General features: G+C 43.5%; 2 protein-coding genes across 2 annotated transcripts; both read right to left on the reverse strand.

Annotated features, from left to right (window-relative positions):
* Positions 1-11: 11 nt before the first annotated feature.
* LOC122765882 (suppressor of tumorigenicity 14 protein homolog) lies at positions 12-9,590 on the reverse strand. Its single transcript, XM_044020353.1, has 18 exons — positions 9,420-9,590; positions 9,216-9,340; positions 8,099-8,166; positions 7,804-7,997; positions 7,608-7,703; positions 6,564-6,783; positions 6,318-6,460; positions 6,117-6,214; positions 5,840-5,949; positions 5,034-5,167; positions 4,835-4,939; positions 4,603-4,713; positions 4,409-4,522; positions 3,310-3,429; positions 3,053-3,236; positions 2,701-2,972; positions 2,473-2,609; positions 12-1,651 (listed from the first exon to the last, which is right to left on the reverse strand). Exons 1-18 carry the CDS (start codon positions 9,484-9,486, stop codon positions 1,484-1,486), a joined length of 2,466 nt encoding a protein of 821 aa, XP_043876288.1. The 5' UTR covers positions 9,487-9,590; the 3' UTR covers positions 12-1,483.
* Positions 9,591-12,777: 3,187 nt separating this feature from the next.
* Positions 12,778-22,603, reverse strand: tmprss7 (transmembrane serine protease 7). The gene is made up of 18 exons (XM_044029815.1): positions 22,204-22,603; positions 21,165-21,369; positions 20,417-20,547; positions 20,262-20,329; positions 19,208-19,398; positions 19,096-19,131; positions 18,797-19,025; positions 18,534-18,658; positions 18,046-18,158; positions 17,847-17,953; positions 17,477-17,613; positions 17,243-17,350; positions 17,053-17,160; positions 16,353-16,469; positions 14,983-15,166; positions 13,944-14,212; positions 13,458-13,594; positions 12,778-13,010 (listed from the first exon to the last, which is right to left on the reverse strand). The coding sequence occupies exons 1-18, from the start codon at positions 22,276-22,278 to the stop codon at positions 12,849-12,851; spliced, it is 2,502 nt and encodes an 833-aa protein (XP_043885750.1). The 5' UTR covers positions 22,279-22,603; the 3' UTR covers positions 12,778-12,848.
* Positions 22,604-22,630: the final 27 nt, after the last annotated feature.

Genomic DNA, 22,630 nt, shown 5'->3' on the forward strand with positions numbered 1-22,630 from the left:
CAACTGTGCACTTATTGTTTGTCCTTTACAGTTAATGTGTGTAAAATTACAACAAATGTAAATAAAGGTGAAATATTTGATATTTGAGCTGCTGCACTGGAAACTTACATTGACACATTTAATATAAAGACATAAAACCACACTTCTAGTGACACTTGGAAGGATTAAGGCGCATCTTTCCTGCAGGAGATACAATGATAGAAACGGCCACTAGGTGGTGATGTGCGTCGAATGAGAAAAGGAAGCAGGAGAGGCAAGAATAAAGTGTCTGCATGAAATGTTTTTGTTTTTTTTTCCAACCCGATGATCTTGTTTATTCCTCACACAGCAGCGTCAGCTCCATCGTGGTCGTACACCGGCCGTGAACATGCTTTTATATTCAGTGTGGAGAGGAGAGGAAAGGATGCACCGTTACAGATAAATTAAAATTTAAAAATCACTGCAAAATCTGCAAAATGCACAATATATTACCACTTCCTACTGTGGGACTAGAGAATATATATTTGACATAAGGCTATTGCTTACAGTACAAAAACATCACACACAGTTGTGTCGTATACAGTACGTGGACGAGTGGAGTCGAGGGGACAGAACTGGTCCCACCTTCAGTCGCCAGATCTGATCTGGTTTTTGACTTTTTCATGGCAACAAAATCTGCTGTGAAAAGTGTCGCTGGGACAGGAAAAGACAAGGATGGGACAGCAGAGACAACAGGAAAAGCCCGGGGTGACAGTGGTGGAAGGTAAAAGCAGGTACTGACCACACATCCCCGTTCATCTGCTACTGTACAGGCCGGTCTTTGGTGCAGACTCAGGGAAGTGTATATACACATTTACTCTTTGAGAAACTTTCTTAAATGCCTAAGCGTCAGATCTTTCCCCTCTGGATTCACATTCACGTCCTTAGCAAATATTGTGCTTTTAGGTTGATGACACGGACGCCCTTTTGGGGGCAAGTGCAGCTCAGCTGATGACTTATATCCAAAGAAAGTGGAGACACAGAATGTAGAGAGAAAATGGAAAATTAAACACCAGACTCATTCAAAGTGGTGGACTCTGGGATCACATGATGTTCATCACAGCTTTCTTCTACATGTTTTCCTGATATATTCATATACGGATGATGATGATGATGATGATGAGCATGTTGACCCACAGTTCTGTCTACATCTGTAGTGTTGTGTGTAATTGTCTAATTTAATAATCTGTTTATGCCTTGTAATGTGTTTTGTGACCAGGTTTGATGGTGAGGAGATTTTACAGAAGCAGGTTTGTGTATCAGGGATGATGATGATGATGATGATGCCCTCTTCCCCGCTGACTGGCACATTGGCAGTGAACACGCTCCCAAAAACTCGTCGCCTGACCGCGTCGTCGTATAATAACGACGACAACAACCACAACGATAAGACTCCCGCGTCTGAAACCTTCCTCCTGCGTGTTAAGTCTGTCATGTGGGCCCCGTGTCAGTGTGGTGCTTTTCGTCACACCTGTCCTTTAGTCTGCTGATAGATCCAGTCGCTGAACTTCACCACCTGCGTGTAGACGCCGGGACGGTTTAGCCGCGCGCAGCCTTCGCCCCAGCTCACGATGCCCGCCAGGAACCAGCGTCTGCCTCGCTCCAGACACACCAGCGGACCTCCGGAGTCTCCCTGACGCCACAGAGACACAAAAAACATCATCAACAACACTGAAAACTGAAGTTTAGAAACCATTTTCTCTCCTGCACCAAAGTCCATAAAGAAAATGTGCATTTTTCGTCTGCTGCAGCCTTGTTTGTGTATCAATGAAGTCACAAAATAACATATTTCAACTTCCTGATAGCGGATTGATTCAGTTTTTCCGTGCATGACCATGACTCAGACTGCTTCTCGGAACCAGTCAACAATGATGTGCGTCAGTGCCTCATACATGCACACTTCAATAAAAGCTCAACTTTCCCTTCAAGTGAGGTCTGATCATAGAAAGTTTAAGAGAATCACCAAGACACCAAGGCTGCGAGACTCACTTGTTCACTTCACCACATATACCGGACATTTACGCATTATTGAGCATTTTACATGAATACTGACAGTAGAGAGAGAGGGTGCTTTTGACTGATTTATACTTGACTTATATACAGTATCATTCTGTCCTGCACTAAGTCATTTTCACAATACATGGAGTAACTCCATCCATCCATTTTCTACTGCTTCATCCTCCACATGAGGGTCCACTCTCACAACTACGGTTAGAGTGTGCAATTTACATAATCCCCTACTCTGCATGTTTTTCGGACTGTGGGAGGAGGCAGAGAACCCGGTATTAATTAATTCAAAGCAATTACATGTCTGAAAAAGGAAAAAATGTTAAAATGCAGGTGCAACAGAAAGAGAGTGGAATGAATGAATGAATGAATGAACTGAGCTTTAGTGTCACACGCAGCAGAAAACTGAAATGATAAGTGACCAAACAACTTAATGCACACACTCACCTGGCAGGCATCCACCCCACCCTGCAGGTTCCCAGCACACAGCATCCTGGCAGTCACAGCGTCATCGTACAGCTTGTTACAGGTGTTTCTGCTGATGATCTTCACTGAGGCCTCTTGTAAGCGAGTGGCCAGTTCACCTGCGGTTAAGATGGAAACATAGTGGAGTGCTATGAAAAGTCTGACGTTGAGGTTTTTAATAAGACTTGAAGATTTATCGGACAATTTTACCGTCCTCCATGACGACTCCCCAGCCTGTGACATAGCAGTTGGTCCCGGTGGTGAAGGTGTGGGTGGAGGCAGGGACGCACACCGGCTGCACCAAGTCATTGAAGAAGACGGGAGCGCTGAGCTCGAGTAGAGCGATGTCGTAGTCAGAGGTGAACTGGTCGTACTGAGGGTGGAGGAGGATCCGCCGGATCAGTCTGGTGGCCGCTCCATTGTTCCCGATAGTCATCACGCGCATTCCCATGTAGGCTCGCCACGAACGAGCGTCCGAGTACCTGCAGACATGCTATACATGAAGAGCACACTCACGTCATTTATGACGGTTATAACGAGGCCATCGGGGCGTCGTTCTTACTTAATAGTGTCCGAGTCCTGGAAGCAGTGAGCGGCGGAAATGAGCCAGCGGTTGGCGACGAGCGTGGCTCCGCAGACGTGGCCGTATCGATCCATCTGGAGGCTGACCTGCCACGGCCACGACCCCGCTGCTGCATCAGAGCCTCCCACTATCTTAGTGCGCTTCCTGGGCCTGGTGCCACATCCTGAGAGACAAGCGCAGAGACGTGAGAATCCATCTTCAGTTGCAAGTAGAGGAAACTGAGCGTGATTTCTTACCACAGCGCAGTTCATCAGAGCCATCGAAACAGTCTTTAAATCCGTCGCACTCCGGGTTGACTTTACTGACACACTTTCCATTGGCACATTTGTAGAAGGACGAGGAGCAGCCTTTGAAATCTAAAGGCAAACAAGTATCGATTAGAAATCGTTTCTTAAGCAGTGTTGGGCAAGTTAAGGTGTAATAAGTTACTTAATACATATTCATCCTTTAGAAAGTAATAATACTACCTTACCAACAATCGAAAAGTGATGTGCAACAAGATTCTTTTGGAAATGAATCCACTTTTGAAGTAAAACACTTCAGTAAACTTCTCAAAGCAACTTCTGTTGTGACAGAAGAAGACAGCAGCAATAATGACACAAAGATGACCATTTAGCATCCGAAAATATACACGTTCTTAATTTCCCCTTGATAGTAACTCCGAGATAGACTTCTAATCAAGAAAAGCAGCCATTAACATGGAGTAAACCAAAGCTCAGAAGTTCAAATTAAAGACGATCACAAATTTAACTCTATTTAACATATCATTGAAGAAGAGGTCAGAGGTCACTGTGTGCTCAGTTAGGGTCTGGCTCCCTGAGGAGCAGCTTTCATGTGTGTGTTATGTGATTTGAATGTTGTTGGACATGAATTTCATTTTCTTCTCCTGTGAGCACTGAGCTGAGGGAAAGGTCCAGGGAAAGAAGACCCCTGATTTATTTATTGACTGACAACTGTGATAAGTTACGTTGGATATTTAAGAATGAGATCTTTGCCATGGCCAGATTTGAAGACAATGTGTGGTTGTTAAGGGAGAGGACATTGTATCCACTTTAGCTGTTTCTATATCTACAGATATGAAATTGTCAGTGGGTATATCGTTTAGTCTAATAATAATATTGTTAGTCTAATAATCTCAGAGTGAGATGATGTGAGAATACAGCAGAAAGAAACTCCGGACAATCCACAACTGGAGAAAGGAGTGTCCACGCCCTTCGTCTGGATCCTCCTAAGATTCTCCTGCTCGTCTCCCGTTGTGTTTGTCATAATTGTGTGAAAACATGTGAAAACAGTCAGATGGTGAAAGCGGTGACGGCCAATGCCGCGGCTACTCACACGCTCTGGTGCAGTTGAGCTCGTCACTGCGGTCCTTGCAGTCGCTCACCCCGTCACACACCGAGGACTTTGGCAAACACACCTTGTTGGGACACAGGTGGTAACATTTTCCCCCTGATGGGAGGAAAAAACAGTGAGCCCGGTTAACAACGGATAAAACAAACAATGTATGTGTTAATTTAGCGTGTACTCACCACAGGTGCCCTCCTCACTGCTGCCTGCACAGGAGCTTTGACCGACACACTGGCTGCTGTGAGGTTTACACTGGCCGTTAGCACACAACACGTCCCCGGGCCTGCAGGACGCTGAACAAAAACACACAAATCTGTGAGTCTGCGGCCTCGAAATAAATGTAAAAATGTATATTCATATGTACTGAGAAAGCAGATTTCATGTTAAAAAAGAAAAAAAGGTAGCTACACTAACAGCATTTGGCCTCGTCCCGTCCGTCTGAGCAGTCTTTGACTCCGTCGCACACCTTCCTCAGGGGGACGCAGCGTCCATCTCCACAGCGGAACTGACGAGGACAAGCTGGAGGACAGACGACAGGGAAACTCAACCAGCTGCGCTTGGAATAAAAGTTGCCAGTTAATTAAGTGACGACAGTGTCGACAGTTTCACTCACTGCTCTCCGGGGAGAAGGCGCGGTAGAGCAGGTAGAAGCCTTTGTGGGTGAGGGACTCGTCGGAGTGAAAGTGAAGAGACAGAGGAGAGGAGAAGACTCGCTTTTTGCTGCTGTCCGACACTGGGTTGCACAGTCTGGAGATGTGTGGCAGCACAAAAGTAAGGAGTGTTAACTTCTGAGACGTCACCAAAAATAAAAAGTCCAAACAGTTTTGAGAAGAAACCAAGTGGATGACATTCACAGATGTTACTTTCAAAAACAGGATACACTGGATACTATTTCAAAGAGTAGATCAGATTAGGCCGCACTGATTTATCCCGATTTTGTGACTCCACAAGATTCAGATTCAAAGTCATCGGGGTCCAATCCTGATTACACAATGCTGATAAAGCTCCACACAACTCTGTGTCTCTCAGTGTAGCAGTGTTTAGATCTTTGTGTCGCCCGGAGACATTCCTGTCCTGGACACAGGACACGGATGTTGTTTTATGACAATTAAGTTAATACAATCTATTGCTCAAAAAACCCAAGTGTTTAGCAGTTTGACAGGATAAGCGCTTCTTGCCCCGGCCTGCCTGCCTGCCCGCCCCTGCTCTGCCAGTGTATACACACAAACGCACCCTCTATCAGGTCTGATAGTATTGCATGACTGACCAAATAACATTAAATTGTTTCTGTTCACAAAGACCAAACAATAACATCAACAAGAACAAAAATCACTATGAATGAATGTGGATGGTTTTCTAATCCTGGTCTTTTCGCTCGTGTGCACCTTTGCCGCAACACAGTTCAGTTCCATGACTCACTTGACCCCTCCAATGTCCAGCCAGTCCTTCTCACAGCCGTCCGACGACGAGGAATCCTGAATGTCCATCGCCACGATCGTCATAGAGATCAGGTATCCCGGCAATGGCGCCTGGTAGGGAAGTCAGAAGGTGACTAGAGAATGTTGGAATGTGGACGGTCAAATAATAGAAAGATGATTCAGTCTTTCACTCTTTTCTTTCTTGTTCTTCTTTCACTGTTCCCGACACACACACCCACCCACATACATACATATGAATAAGCGCTCATGTGACTCACCCGCAGTGTCCACACACAGTCTACATTAGGAGGGTAGTAAGCCGGATAGTAGGGTGAGGAAATGGAGCCGTTCCAAGAGGAAACGGATCCTCCACAACCTGCAGCGGGAGACGGTCACACAGACACAAACTAACATCACAACATCAAGGAAATTACTTCCCAAGCCCCAGTAAAAAAACACACAATTTATTCCACTCTTACCAACTTTTGGGATGGCCTGGAAATAGGCTTTGAATATTGCTCCATCCCTCTGTCTGCTAAAGGAGAAGGTGACCAGCATGACGTTCCCAGAAGACGTGAGCTTCATGACGGGAGACGAACCCGAGATGGGCAGCCCGCACCACCTGGGAGACACGCATCATGCACATGTATAACAAAAAGAAATCTGCTTTTGCACTGAATCAGTTGTTATTTATTGTAGATGTGTTGGACATGAAATGTCTTCACCTGGCAATGATCTTGTTCTGCAGAGGAAGCAGGAAGTCGTACGCTGAGAGCTTGTGGGCGGTGCAGCTTCCTGGTGTGGCGCCATGCAGGGTGAGGATAACCAGTCGGACCACATGACCCGATGGCACACGCAGACGCCACTGGTAGTACGGCTTCTTGGGACTCACGAGGCTCAGGGTGCGGTTGTTGCCGTATTTGGCGTAGAGGTCAAAGGACATCGCTGCGGAGGAAGAGATGGAAACGTTTAGTGACGCCGTCTGTGTTAATGACAGGAGGTGTGACAACATGAGGCTACGACAAAACACCACAACAGCTCCAATGCAACATAGGTCAGAGGTGTCAAACTGGCGGCTCGTGGGCCACACGCAGGCCCCTAAACAATTAAATGTGGTCCACCTATTTGTTATCAATATTTTTATAATACTGATAATAAGACATTTGGTTGTAATTGTCACATTATTAACACTAAAAGACATATATAAGCTTGTTTGGTGTTTAAATTACAGTTGTAGATTTTTTTTGTATCATAAATATGTTGTTATTGACATGGAACGATGTACAGTATACTCCATACATTGTTCCATGTCAAAGCAAGTACTTTTACTTTGAAATTCTGTGAAACATCACCTGGAATATTTCTTTATTGTGATATAATGATGTAATATGGTGTTAGAGTTTTAAGGTCATATCGCCCCCACCCGAGAAACTGGACCATACTGAACAGTCCCAGGTGTTCCTCCATAGACCGGCCCCCTCATGACCAGACTAGATGCGCATTGGCCTCCAGGTCATTTGAGTTCGACTCCCCTGGTTTAGATGAAGCTCATATACATTACATTCATGATATTCTGTGACATCAGGATGTGTCAGCTCTCTCTTCCCATTTATCCCTGTTCTTCCTTCCATTAGTCAAACATTAAGTCAACTACACTCTCTCATGTTGGCGTGTTAGTTTTAACAGAATAGACCAGACAACCTTACAATATACAGCATATTATGGAGAATTCGCTCAGTGACATCAAAACAGAGATGTTGTTCTCTCACCTTGAAAACCAAGCTGCCACTTCCCACTCTGGAAGCTGTTTGGATTCTTAATCTTGTCGGATTTTTCGTCAGATTCAAAGTCATCGGGGTCTAAACCTGCACAAACACACACACATTTTATCATTTTATCATTTATTGTTTCGTGTAAAAGCTACACACTGGACAGACTACTACTAACAACAGTGAGAGCCTGTACCCAGTAGGTGGAGCATGTCTTCATCTTGCTCCATGTAGTAGCGCTGCTCATTGAGGCTGTCCCGCTGCACCTTGTTGCTGCCCGGGAGCCTGCGCTGCAGCTTCTCTGGGCTGGACCCCTGGATCGCCATGGCAACATTGTCAGGGGCCAAGAACTGACTCCAGTAGAAGACAGTGAGCCCCTCTGCTCCTTCACTGTCACACAAAGGGTTCACATTGTTGCTATTTCCCTAAAGTTGTCGACATGTATGTTACATATACATTCATAAATACTTTTTAGGGTCTTTTTTTGATACCTGAAGGCGGTAATTCCCGAGCGTAGGTAGTAAGAACTCCACGGAGAGGACTCGTACAGATCAGAGAACTGTTTTGTTTTTTTTAAATTAAAAGGAGAAAGAACATAAACCACACGCTGTACATGCTACAGGTGACATCATGACATCACAGCAGTGTAAATGAGGTCACCGCTCGCCCGTAATCAACACATGAACCTGTCGGAACATTCAACAAAAGCATGGACTCGGCATGTGTGTGTGTATGTTGACTTTGAGCAGCACAGAGCTCCATTGTGTGTGTACCTGCTGTGCACAGGTACAAACCCTGGATGTTAGAAGCCTCCCGGCCTCGACTTCACCTGTTCTTTAATGAGCAGATTCCTGCACAGATACTACGAGTCACCCTCACGGCGGATTACAGGGATTATCTTGGATAGTAGGACTGCAGATTTTTGGGAATTTCCACTTATCTAATCGCAAAATATCGCAGATGCTGAGCAGGAATGTGTGGCCGTTACACTTCTCGCATCTCTGTCCTGCCATCAACCCATCAATCGTCCCGGCCTGCCCTACTGCCCTGTCTCTCCCTCTCAACCTCAGTGTCAAACTGAGGTCCCACTGCTCTCTGCGCTGCACACACACACATAACACACACACAGTGTCGCACACAGAGTGGCTGATTGTGTGAAAGCCATACAGACAATGTTTTTATTGAAGGCCTGCTCTTCCTCTCACTTTCGCTGCCTGGACATAGCTGCGCTCACAAATGCCGGGCTTGTCCTCGGCCCTGAAAGGGCTCTGTCCCTGGGGTTTTTGGGAACTTGCACAAACACTGTGCACGGCTCCTGTTTCAGCTTTACATTTAACACCGACAGAGGGAAGAACAGAGGACAGGAAAGTGGTGTGCGGGGGGAAAAAAGAAAGAAAGGAAGAAAGGAAGGAAAATAGAGGAGGACAATGCAGATGAGGAAATAAAGGAAATGAATAAAAAATGCAAAGGCTGACTGATGGAGAAGGACGGAGAAAGAGGGCAGTGCTGCTGCTGCTGCTGCTGCTGCTGCGGGGAGTGGGAAGGTCAGCAAGGACTCTTAAGTGTCACCCAGAGAAGAGGCACAGACACGTCCTGAGCTCCACTTACATAATGGTTCAAAGCCTGAGCCTGCAGGCGGAACTGAGGGGAGGTGGAGTCAGTCAGTTCTAAGGAGAAGCTCAGGTTTGGGAACTCCACACTGCCACCAATGAAGAACACAGAGGGAGGCGGAGCTGAGGAGAAAGAGGAAGATTTAAACAGATGCACTGGACGTCACAGTGAACACATGTTTGAAGACAGAGATGCACTCACACGATAAGTAGTGAAGGGTCAGTGCAATGGCAGCGGTGAAGGGAAAGAAAGGCAGCAGACCCAGCATCCACCTTCTCCAGGAGCCACAGGCTGGAGCTCGCCCCCCCTCCACCCTCTGCTCTGCCCGCTCCTCAGGCTTCGTGGGGGGGCTCAGTGACTGGGTGGGCTCCTTCAACTCCCCCTCTCCCTTCCAGAGACGAGAACATGACTCAGATATCATACAAGCTTGTTTTATGTCCGCGTTCAAGTCGTGCTATTAATTGTTAGGTATATTTTATTTCTGTGTGAACACAAAAGAGCAATAAAGAAAAATGCAGCAGCCTGTGCGCCAAAATCAATGCGTCATTGATTTTAAGTCTGAGCAGACGCTGATTTACTGAGAGCAACGCTGAACATCATTGAGCTGAAAGGATCTCCTAAAACATTAAAGAGGTTGGCAGGGTTCCCCGGGGGAGAAGACAAAGCTTGGCTGAGGGGGGGGGCCGCTTTCCCACGGCCTGGCTCTGTCGTGTCAGCACTCAATCGAGTGGCATCGACATTCATGAGAAGCCGGCCCCAAACTCCCAGAGACTGATTTCACTGTCAAAATAAAGCAACGGGGACTCGTTTTGATTGTACTCATTTCAAAAAATTGTGGTGGGGTTTACGAGGTGTATACCGTTCTCATGCAGAGTCAGTGTTTTACATACAGTAGACAGTGTTCAGATTGTCTGACTGCAGAGGGAGACAGGACAACTGGAACATTAACCGTTTTGATGTGAACAGGAACATCAGGAATGAAGTATAGGAGTGTGGATTATTTAAGCACTGTATTTATATTTGAATATTCCTCACAGTGGTTTTCCTGACAGTGGTTCTGTTTTGAATTTGACACAGGCAACATAAGGCCCTGGGGGCACATGCGGCTCAAAAACCAGCTTTATCCGTCCCCCGGGTGTCCTCACAGGTGACCTCAAGTCGACTCTTGCCAATTTGATTTTGATTTAAAAATGTGATATAGTGAGACATATGAAGAGACATTTTAAAATGTAAATGTTACACCATCATTATTAATCATTATTATTGATTTAAACACTTGTAATTGTGGCCTTTTGCTTGCTTCATTGGCCCTCTGGAAAAAATGTTGCCCATCCCTGCTCTGAACACTAGTTGGCAGCAGTTTTTCCACTCATCCCACTAAGACAAAGGAAACAGTACACTGTTTATGCATATAAAAGTTCTTACTGTCAGAGTTTCTGTGCTTATACTAATTCCAATTCATGGCAATATATCAGTCACCACTACACAGTCGTACTTACTGTATGTTCTATTTAGAATATGCTCAGTGTTCACAGATTACGCACACAGCTTCTATGTGATTAGAGAACCTCTTTAACATATAGTGTGCAGATATGATTTATTTTATTTTACAGGGCTGCAACACTTTCTCTGCTGTCCTGGTTCACATTGAAACACAAAAAATAAAGTTTTTTTTTGCTATAGTTTTTGAGTGACAGCATTAAAAACATGCTATTGTGGGTATTTATGCTTTTCATGTAAAATGCTTTGTACATTTGATAAGTAACTTCAATTATTATAAGAATATATATATATATATATATATATATATATATATATATATATATATATATATATATATATATATATACATATATATGTGTATATATATATACATATACATATATATACATATACATATATATATATATATATATATATATATATATATATATATATATATATATTAGTGTATTAAAATCATGGGGGGGCAAATTACAATCTTGCCTTGGGCAACAAAATGCATAGGGTCGGCCCTGTTAATGTGCACATCATACTGCTACACAACAACGTGTACTATCCCTTTAAGCATGAATCTGTTGTTGCAAAACACAACACATTTAATAATAAATGTGCATCATTTGAGGAAGTACTTCCTGCAGAAAAAGCACACAGTCTCATTTGCGCACAGTGAGAAAAGAGCGCAGTCTTCTTACCTGTGCAGCAGCAGCAGCGGCAGCAGCGGCGGCGGTGCAGGATGAGTGTCCATGTCCAGAGACGCAGTACACTTCGCAAGTTTTACTTTTGGGGAGAGTCCTCATAGCACTGTTGGCTCCGAAGAGGTGATATGCAACAGTAGCTAAGGCATAGAAACGATTGAGAGAGCGAGAAAGAGAGAGGGAGAGGAAACCCCCGCTGTCGCTTCCTTTGAAATAAAAAAAAAAAAAGCGCAGAAATCTGACCCTGAGCGGCTCGGATGCTGCTGCCATTCACCGCCTCCAGTTTACCTGAACTGGGCGGCAGGTGTAACACGGAGCCCCAGAATGCAGTGCGGGGACAATGGGACCACTATGAAAAGGGTACAATCCCCACAACCATCCGTGCCACAGATAATGTGGGCAAACTCCCTCGCTGTGTATGAAGGAGCTGGACCTGGAAGGACAAAAGACTGTTTGAGGGAAACGTGTGTGAGGTTTGGAGTTTGGCTGCTGAGACACTGATGCCACACACACACACACACACAGACACACACAGAAGCTGCACTTACTCAACAGTGTTCAACCAGAGGCGTTTCAAGGGACAGTCAGGGGCCCCATAAAAATGGACCTCAAACACACTAACCCCCAAAAAACTTTAATACCAAACTAGCACTGGATTAAAAGTAACATTAGGGGAACGTTCTGGGAACCAAAAGAGAACATTCTCTAAAGGTTGTATGAAGGTTGTGGCAAAGTAATGTTCTGGGAACCAAATGTGCAACCAAAAACTAACCTTAGGGGAGCGTTATGTACACTTCCCATATAAACCACAAGAGAACCTAGGGGAAACCTTCAGGGAACCAAAAATTGTTGGGGTGAAGTCACATATCCAACACAGAAATAAAACTTTTCCAAGTTTCCCAAAAACATGGCACCATTTCAAAGAAATATCTTCATAGACACCAAACCTGTCGTTCCGTGTTTCTCAAACTTTGTATACCGTGTACCAGCTGAGAAAATATTGAGCTCTCGAAGTAACACGTTAAAAACACACATTTCAGACACCAGAAGAAGCTTGCGTACCACTGGTGGTAGACGTACCACAGTTTGAGAACCGTGCTCACAAAGCTTGCGCTTCACGTTCAAACGCTGAACACACAGGACACAGGAGCAGGATTAAAGGGTTAGAGACGTGGGGCTATGAAATCATCGTTTGTGTAAAGTTAAATATTGGTTGTAAATCTTAAAATGTATGGGCGGCGTTTTAAGATGTTTTCATGCTGCAGGATTAAAGAGGTAATGTAATAAAGATGATTATTTATAAGGTTAATAAGGCGTCTCACCAAAAGGAGACATAAGAGAAATACATACATGGTACAATGTGTCTGAAAATGTTTTTATTATTTGCTCCGAGCAGCAGACGGTTCACACGCCTGCTGCCACTCTCGTCATGTCAGCTGATATGGTTGTAGATCCAAGAGGTGAACTTGTTGACCCTGGTGTAGACGCCAGGCAGGTTTGGTCGGCCACAACCGGCGCCCCAGCTGACAATACCGATCAGGAACCAGCGACCCCTGTCTGATGACTGACAGGACAGAGGACCCCCAGAATCCCCCTGAAATAAAAACAAAACACAAGCTTAAATCACTGCTCACACAAGTTTTTTTTTTGCTGTAGTTTTTGAGTGACAGCATTAAAAACATGCTATTGTGGGTATTTATGCTTTTCATGTAAAATGCTTTGTACATTTGATAAGTAACTTCAATTAATATAAGAATATGTATATATGTATATATATATATATATATACACATATATCTATATACACACATATATATATCTATATACACATATATATATGTGTGTGTATATATTGCTCACAATAGGCTTTGTTATGAGGGTTTTCATCCACGGTGTAACTGCAGCCTCATGTGTGAAGCCTTGTCATATGACTTAAGAGGGTTCTCACAAAAATCAGCTACTCTTATGGACCCTCCTCCAGCTTAGCCAACCGTGTTACAATGCTCCTGACCACAGGTGACAGAGTCAGATGGAAACTCACCCTGCAGGCGTCCCTCTCTCCCGAGGGAACCCCAGCACACAGCATGCGCGGCGAGACCGGGCCGTATCTCTTCTTACAATCGCTCTGACTCAGTATGGAAACCTCCGCTTTCTGCAGGACTGAGGGCAAAACCTTGTCTGCAGGGAGACAAGACATGGACATGGAGTCGTGGAACTCATAAAGAGGACAGGAGAGGTTATTTCTGTGAACCTGCAACACGTTAACAGAAAATATTAAGTGTCTTAATATTTTAACTTAACGTGTTAAACTAACTTACTCTGCTTAACGTGATAATTCAGGTGCTTTTTCTCACCTTTGTACAGTTTGTAAAGAGCTTACTCGTTCACACCAAAGTTCATATAGAAAATCGTCTGTGGCTGACTGTGTGCTGGGTGTGCGTAAAGTGAAATCAGTGCAGACTGTGTGTCAGTATCGTACAAAACTACACAAAAAACCTGAGCTATATCACGTGAAGTTGCCGCTCACCCTCCTCGGAGCGATATCCCCAGCCGGTAACCCAGCAGCGGTGGCTGTCAGTGACGGTGTGTGAAGTAGGCGGCAGACACACGGGTTGGACCAGTGGGCCGAGGGAAGTAGGCCAGGGCTTCTTCAGCTGCAGCAGAGCAATGTCGTAGTCAAACGTGTACGCGTTGTAGTACTCGTGCACCACAATCCGCTGGATCTCAGCCACGTGTTTGGCACTGCCCTGCGTCAGCATGCCCAAGTGAGCGGTCCAGTAACGAGGGTCAGACAGCCTGCAGAGCAAGAGGTCAGGGAACACAGGCAATGAATACTATACCAGATACTGGACATAAAACTTGAAAGCTCATTTTCATAAATACCATAAATTAAATGACAGATGGGTTGTAAAATGATTATTATTACCCCTTTAACACCATGCGACTACACTTTGCATGACCGGAAATAAAAATTACAGTTATTACGGTAATTTCACTTGCGCTGTTGCAGGAAGCCGGAGAATCAGCGTCTTTGTCACAAGGGGAGTTGGAAAACTTTGTACATATTTTCCAACTTTTTTTGGCCTGTTTTTGGACATTGAGAGAAAAACTCAAACAAATATTATTTGAATATGTTTTATACTGTTCAAATTTCAAATTTAACACTCAAAATCTGGTGTGCATGTACAACTACAGTGTGTTTTCTTAAGAAAACTTAAAATACACTATTTTAACATGCAGTAAATTGTAAATAACTGCCAGATATTGAAAGTTATTTTGGAAAAATGGGCAAAAGCACTTACTCGCAGGATCATTTTCTAGCCTTTTTATGGTTAAACCAAGCAAAAAGAGTCCTATATTATTCCTATAAATCCATATTTTATTTGTCATAAACTTCACAGAATTTGACATGAGATGAATTTGATATGAAGCTCATACACAAACTGGTTCCTAACCTGTGGTAATCTCTCATTTCCTACGCTAAAGATCCACGTTTACACGGAGACATTAACCATTGACAAGAGTTTCATCACAATTTGGGAACCGGTGTATTATCAGTCCCTGACCTTTCCTTGCTGAAGCAGTGTGCGGCTGATATGAGCCAATCAGAGGACAGGACCGAGGCGCCACAGTACATGTTACCAGAGAAATGGAGGCTGGCCTGCCACGGCCACTCCCCTTCCACAGAGTTAACCCCGCCCACGATGCGCTCGGGGCCGTCTTTCTTCACCGTAGGGGGGAGACCACAAGCTTAAGAGCAAAACAGTGATATATTTTGTTACTATTATTATTATTATTATTATTACTACATATAATGTCATCTTTCTACACATATATACACAAGCTATTATAATTTTACTATACACCAATCAGGGATTTATATGCCCATAGTCTGCATGTTTGCACAGTATGAGATGCTGAATCACTGCCATGACTGACAGGTCTTAATACCACCTTATTAAAAAACTAGAGCTTTGATGTGCGTGTGTTCATGTGTGTGTGTACGTGTGCGTGCGTGTGTGTGCACGCGCACTGGTCAGCATGTGTGTGTGTGCGTGTGCGTGTGTGTGTTTGCCCCAGGTGATCAAAGACGGGCCTGTTCTCGTCACCTTGGATCTTCATGGTAATAAAATAACAGCGGGGTCACCTCGCTGCTGCAGGTCACTGCCCGGTGGATTATTATGAAATAACAGCGACTTTCTCATGGCTCCACATCAGAGGACTGGAGGAGAAGTGACACTCCAGTGGTTCCAGAAGCATCGGTGATTGCATTACAAAGGTGTGGTGTAGCTTAAATGTAGTGATTGTTGGATTACTGGATTACTTAAGACATCTTTCTTTCAGAAGTCGTAGACCAGTTGATGATAAAAGGGTGAAGTTATTCTATAACTGTGTTTCCTATTATTCAAAATGTTTCAAAATGGCTGGAACTGGATCTTCATATATGCAAGAAATGTCAAGCAATGAGCCTGAAAATGTACAAAATGCTATCAAAGAGTTAGAGGTCTTGAACATCAATAAATCCTAAGTTTTGTGGTGCAGTGGTTGTCATTTACAATTTGGCGTTATGGATAAATGTTTGCATGATGACCTTTCAGTGTCATGAACTGTAAGTCAGGGGATCTTTGCACCTCCTCTTAGCTCCATTTACAGCCACACAACTAAATCTATAGCATCATTGACCAATCAGAGCTCATTGCTATTGGCTGATCCTATTCTGCATACGAGCCACTTCCAGTTGCAACAAATCACTGCACGGAAAAGAAAACCTAAAAAAGGAAACTCTCTAAAAAGAGAATCAGACATTAAATATAATAAAACATGTGTCTATGGAGAGATAACAAGGACGTATGGTTTTGTAACATGCTGTAAATGGGCGTGACTCCTAAATGTAGACGATTGTTCAAAATGTAAAAAAAAGGTGGAGAATCCTCACCACAGTCCATCTCATCACTGCGGTCCTCACAGTCGTGAACACCGTCACATTTAGCGTTCTTCTTCAGGATGCAGGAGCCACTGCGGCATTGGTACCTGATTGCAGAGCAGGTCGTTTCTGACAAAAACAGAAGGGATAGTTATTTGAGGTAATGTCTATGCTGAGTGCGGCCTAATCTACTGGAATGTGCACCTGCTTATGTTAATATTTCTTTGGCTTTTTCTTGCCGTTAGAAAGACTGGGTGTTTTTTTTGACTGGAAACTGAAGTCTGCATCACAAGTCCATAGAGAAAATCAATGATTTTTACATCACAGTTCACAGGAGTTGCTGATCTATGGCTGCTGCCACCAGGACATTCAAATTAGTTATTTTTGTGACTTCTGTGTGTTTAGAATGATTTAATCTGATTTATCTTAGTGACACAAACTTACTTAAAAAGAGACAGCAATTGACTAGCGACTCCCATGTTCCCCCACAAGCGAATCACAGGCATTTCCTCTATGAGATTTCAGTTTCCACCTTCAAAAAGGTATCCAACTGTGTGAAAAAGTAGTCGCGTTTACTTAAGACAGGTGTAGATATTGTTAAGTGGCTCAAAGCTGTTTTCCTTGTGACCCCACTAGTAGCCATGTTGTCTCAAGCGGCACATAGCACTGTCAGCATCACATTTAAGAGTCAAAACTTCCATAGAATCCATACCCTGAGTGCAGTTGATCTCATCTCTTCCATCAGTGCAGTCCGTCTCTCCATTGCACACAAACAGAGGGTGCGGCGGACGGTTGCCGCCACACTTCATTGTGGGCCTCGCTGTGAAAATAAGAAACAAGACTGACATAAGTGGATTTTCTCAGGTCAACTGTCACCACCCCCAACACGTGGGACAACGTACAGCAGAAGACCTCGTCGCTCTCGTCCTGGCAGTCGTCCAGGCCGTCGCAGCGCCGTTTCTTTTCCACACACAGTCCAGTGGAGCACAGGAAGTGGTTCTCAGCACAGGCTGGAAGAAAACAGTGACTCTACAGTAACTCTTAAGTACTTCACAATTGTTAGGCCCTGAGAGGCACAATGAAACACCTGCAGTCATTTCCTCTTGTGAGTCATGTTCTGTTCATGCATTGCTTACGTTGGCTGATGTTGTAGCTGCTGCACGACGCCTGAAATGGCAGAGCGGCGTGACGTGAGCTGCAGCGAAACTCCACTTCTGGGCTCCGGTCATAGATGCGGAACACTGTGCTGTGGCCCACGTAGCTGCCACAGAAGCTGTGGGAAGAGAACAAGAACCGGCGAACCATAACAGGATGTTGTTTTAGGACAAATAAGTAAATGCACAATTGAATATTACGTGAAAATAACTTCAACACTAACTCATATAACCAAATGATTTGTTGTAGCTGTCAGAGACATTGTCCTTCATTGCTGGCTGTGTAAAAGTGGACACACAGACAAGGAAAGACTTGATTTTGAGCTTAATGTACAGAGTTGTATGCACATACATGACTTCATTGACCTTCCACCAGCCGTGGTCACAGGCCTTCATGCCTTTTGGTTTCAGTACATAGTTTTGAAACTGCAGAGCAACTCCCAGAGCACTATTTGAAGTCTAGAATAAAATACAAAGAGGGAAAAAAACAAAGATGTTTATGTACAGTTTTACAAGTTTTAAATATCTTTGTATGCATGTGTGAGATCTACCTCAAACCTCCAGGTGCAGGAACACTGAGGGGGCAGCAGGCTCGGGTAGAAGGGGCTGTAGATCTGAGCGCTGATGCCAGACCCTGACTGTGTCTCAATTTGAGACATACAGACTGAAAGAAAGACAGACTCAATGAGTTACAATTATAATATAAGGACTGGAAAACTCATCCTGTACCTTCTCAGATGTAGATATTTAGTGGATATTTAAAACACTTCACAGTATAACAACTAAATAAAAACAAAATCCCAGATTCCTTATAACTTATTTCTCCAGCATAAAAGGAAACCAGAACAATGCGCCACTGAATCCAAGTCTTCATCAGGGCATTTAAAAACAAACATCTTGTAAATAATAAATGAGTTTAAACTCAAACGCTGACATAAATTGCTTTCTAATGCAACAATGTGTTGTCAAATGATTCCAGAGTTAATACACAAGGTTGGGAACAACCAGAGTATGAACTAATCATCGAAAGGTGTCATACTTTCTGCAGCGATGGCCTCAAAGTTTCCTCTGAACGTTTTGTTGCCTTTAGTCATCCTGAAGGAGAGCAACATGACATTGGAGGTAGAGACGAGGGAGATGGAGCCAGACACTGGCTCACACAACCTGTAGCACAGATTACACACCTCACTTCATGTTTAAATTTGTGTATAAGGAAATTAACAGCCTGGTGTTTTTTATGCAGCTTATCTTCTAAACACACAGTGAGACAATTGAGGTTTAGAAAGGGAGCCGGACACTCACCTGTGGAGAATGCGCCCCCTCATGGGCAGCAGAGCGTCGTACACGGTCAAAGCATCATTCACACAGTCACTGGGCTCAATGAGGAACAAGTTGACAGTCAGACGGATAAGAGAGCCGGGGACCGCCGTGAGCTTCACATGGCAACTCACCCCACCCCACGATGAAAAGATGTTTAAAGGGACCTTCACCCCGGGAAGGTTGGCATACATCTTATCTACACACTGTGAGCCTGGGAGGAATGAGGAGAGTCATGGAGAAACAATACATTTATTTGTCGAAAATGAAATGTCTTCACCTACCTGCTGTGTTTGATGTGTAATCTGAGCGCTGGACAGCTGCAGCCAGGAGGACACAACAGTCAGTCTCTGCGGCCATTTAGAAAAAACAACCATAACACAACATAATACACACCATTGATGAGGATGGAGTCGATGTCGACCGGGAGACCCAGCAGGTATCCGACAGACGTCCGGTTCCTGAGGCTCGTGTGGACGGAGTCTCTGAAGATCACGCCGACGCACTCCTCACACACGGCCGGGCTCTTTAGACGAGGGACGACAAACACCATCCAGAAATGCACCAAAATACCACTGTCACTGTTACTGGATAGAGGAGAATAACACAGGTTAACATGACTAAAATCTGTCACTGTACATTACACATATCTTTCAAAATGCTGTTGGTTATGTGTTAAACATAAACTGCTAATATTTGCAGTAATCTGCTGCTGGACAGTAAGACAAGAACAATAATAATAATAATGATAATAATGTGTTGCTTAATGAGGTAAGAAGTGCTAGTTCCTTCCAGGTTCTTCAACTTGCACGGTGGCACATGTTCTCCAAATGTATTTATTTATTTATTTATTTATTTATTCATTAATTCGTTTGCAGATTTATTCTGTAACTTTCATTTTATTTCCCTTGATTCACTCACACCCAAAAATTGTTTCAGATGGTAGTGAAATAATAACATACTAACTTATAAACAAGAACTCTTACATTTAATTTAATTTAATTTAATTTAATTTAATTTAATTTAATTTTTACAAAACACATTATTTGAACAATCTGAACTTTCTTGAGTAAAATAAGTGCAATTTCAACAATATTATGTACCATTTACACATGTGCATTAAGGTATCTGGAGCTGAAAAATGTAGTATTTCACATTATAATTAGATTCTAATAATGTTACATTTTTGAATGAATTACATGAATTCCTGCAGCCGACCAGATTGGAACCTCTGGTGGGTCGATTCTGGCCCGTGGGCCATACATCTGACAAAAATATTTTTTTCTTTTACTATATGATTATATCCATGGGTTTTCAAAAAACAACAACTTTTATCTGTATCAACTGTATCAGTTAAAAGAAAATAGGATATGTCGCTTATTCTAGATGGAAATGCTTAGGACTGGAGCAAAAACATGTTTCTTGTTGTTGACTAACAATCCTACTGTACCTGAGGTCTGAAATGACAGTCTGCTTGTACAGTCGGGCCACTGAGGACATCTTGTACACGTTGCTCACCTATGAGACACCGACATTTAACAACATGAGACTCCCTTAGCTTAAAACTTGCAACGTCACAAGTAACAAGAACACAGTGATACGTACCACGTGCTGTATTTTATTTGCCATATATACAAACTCATGGGACTCTGCCTGGCGGTACTCGGGGATAAACTCCACGTTGGCAAGACGGAACATCCCGGCAAAGTAAGCTCCACTGTTGCTTTCCCTGCGGACTGAAGACAAACTGTGCATCATGTGGATGTGGAGTAGTTTCAAGAATCATGACACAAAACATACTAGATCATACAAAAACTTTTTTTTATTTTTTTTTTTAAAGACCAGTGTGTAATATTTGGTGTGGACTACTGGCAGATATAGAATTCCCAAACGTTTATACTATACTTGTTTAAAAATTAGAATAAATTAGAATAAGCCTTTGCTTTATGGAGACTGACATCTTGTGCCAGCAGCTCCAACAGCCAGAATCTGCTATTCTGCTATAACAGAAGTTTCCTACACAAAGGACATGTACATGTATGAATACCGTCGGTCCCTGATGCACTTGGTACAGTAAGTGCAGGAAGGAGCATCATCCTCTGTTACAATCTGCTGTCTCACCATGAGATGTCACTAATTCCCACACTGTACTTTGAAACACCTGTGGATTTTAGTTGAGAAGTGTTTAAAAATAATTTTTAGTGAGCTATTACAAATTACAACAACGATGACAATTGATCATTCTTACACTCTGGACCCTTTAAAAACGAATTTAATACAAAGCTTTTCCAAGACTAGACATAAAAATATCATTAATTACATAATAACTTTTTATATTAACGCCTCCACTTACATATGAAGACCCATAGCAGTGACCATACGATCACCACCACCACAAACACCACCGCTGCAATGATGAGAGCGAGGTGTGGGACGTTTAACAGGTGGGCCCAAAGCCTCTTGAGTCCCTTGGGCTTCCGTCGAGTCTTTCTGTATTTCCTGTAAAGCTTCTGCAGAGTGTGGTCCACTGTGGCCACCTCCACGGACACATCAGCAATCTGCAGCCAGGGTGGAGGAGGGAAGAGACATATTCATACTCTAATGCAAAGTGCTGTTATGGTGGGAGTCAATCTCACTTGACCTTTCCAAGCAGTCGCTTCGATGTGCAACAAGGACGTGGTTAATGATGCTGAAATAATATGAGAACAAACTAGAGTTTCTTGATATTCTAGATGCCTCTCCAAGTGTACGAGAGCACTCGGATTTCAAATTTTCCTGCCGATACCATCGCTCGCTCTTATCCAGGTCAGCTAGTTTACATTAGAATAGACTAAGCGACGGCTAAACGATCCCAAAAAACGACAGACTCTGGTGAGCAAGTGTCTGAAGGGTTGTCACAGCATGTATGATAAACCCTGGTGTTCACAGACAGACGGTTAATCGTTGGTGTACTAACAGTTATAAGGGCCTGTGTCTGCTCATGATGACGCCCCCTTCACGGTTAGCTTTATCTTATAAAATTATAAAAGGAAAATGGCTGAGAGATGCACTTAAGTCCATCAGAAGTTCACATTTGGCACTCATTGAATTACCCAAAGCACATATATTATTCATACAGTGTCATCCCATACTGTGCAAGCTGCTCTTAATCTATCACAAGTTAAACGGGTATAGATTCTCCCACTGAGGGGAAAATATTTTTAAAAATGCGTATATAAATTATAAATATTATGGTATAAGAAGTAAAATAACATATTCGTCTGAAGAGACTTGATGTATAGAAATACTTTATCTATAATCCAGTATTTAAGATTTAATCTGGACAAATCAAATTCAAGATTATTCTTTTATTTACTCATCTTTTTTCAAACAAGAGAATATTTGTCACTCACGCTGGCAGCATCCTGTTGAGCTGCACCATCATCGACTGCGCTCGCCTGCTGGTTGTCCTCGCGCTCTGTGCCCATGACAGAGGCATCCCATCAAGCCTCGATCATCTCGTTCCTGATGTCCGAGTCTTAAGGTCCATTCCTGTTTCCTTTCACAAGAAAAAACTGCTTCATGAAAAAGCAGCAGCAGCAGTAGACACAATAAAACGCGGTGTTGTAGAGCCACACAGTGCACTGCGTGGATGCACAGCTGACAGGTGTGTGAAACCAGATCCTTCAGCACAGACGAGCAACGGAGAAACAGAGCGCCCGCTGATAGCAGCGCACCTCCTCCAGGTCTGTGGCTTAGGTTTCATTCATTACCTTCTGACAAATTCACATAAACTAATGTTCAGCAGGACAAACAGCAGGACTTCTTTGCTCAGTAGCA

The sequence above is a fragment of the Solea senegalensis genome, linkage group LG1, assembly GCF_019176455.1.
Source record: "Solea senegalensis isolate Sse05_10M linkage group LG1, IFAPA_SoseM_1, whole genome shotgun sequence".
NCBI classification, from domain to species: domain Eukaryota; kingdom Metazoa; phylum Chordata; class Actinopteri; order Pleuronectiformes; family Soleidae; genus Solea; species Solea senegalensis.

Bases quoted from the DNA above. Each gene is read 5' to 3' on its own strand.
- tmprss7 (XM_044029815.1), bottom strand. From the start codon at position 22,278: ATGGGCACAGAGCGCGAGGACAACCAGCAGGCGAGCGCAGTCGATGAT. The intron at 18,159-18,533 runs GTATGACACCTT...TCTTTCTTTCAG, and splicing joins TGAGGCCATCGCTGCAGAAA to TCTGTATGTCTCAAATTGAG. The intron at 17,614-17,846 runs GTATGTGCATAC...CTCTTCCCACAG, and splicing joins TGGAAGGTCAATGAAGTCAT to CTTCTGTGGCAGCTACGTGG.
- LOC122765882 (XM_044020353.1), bottom strand. From the start codon at position 9,486: ATGCTGGGTCTGCTGCCTTTCTTTCCCTTCACCGCTGCCATTGCACTG. The intron at 8,167-9,215 runs GTAAGTGGAGCT...AAAACAAAACAG, and splicing joins CTCAGGCTTTGAACCATTAT to TTCTCTGATCTGTACGAGTC. The intron at 4,714-4,834 runs GTTAGTGTAGCT...GTTTTTGTTCAG, and splicing joins ACGGGACGAGGCCAAATGCT to CGTCCTGCAGGCCCGGGGAC.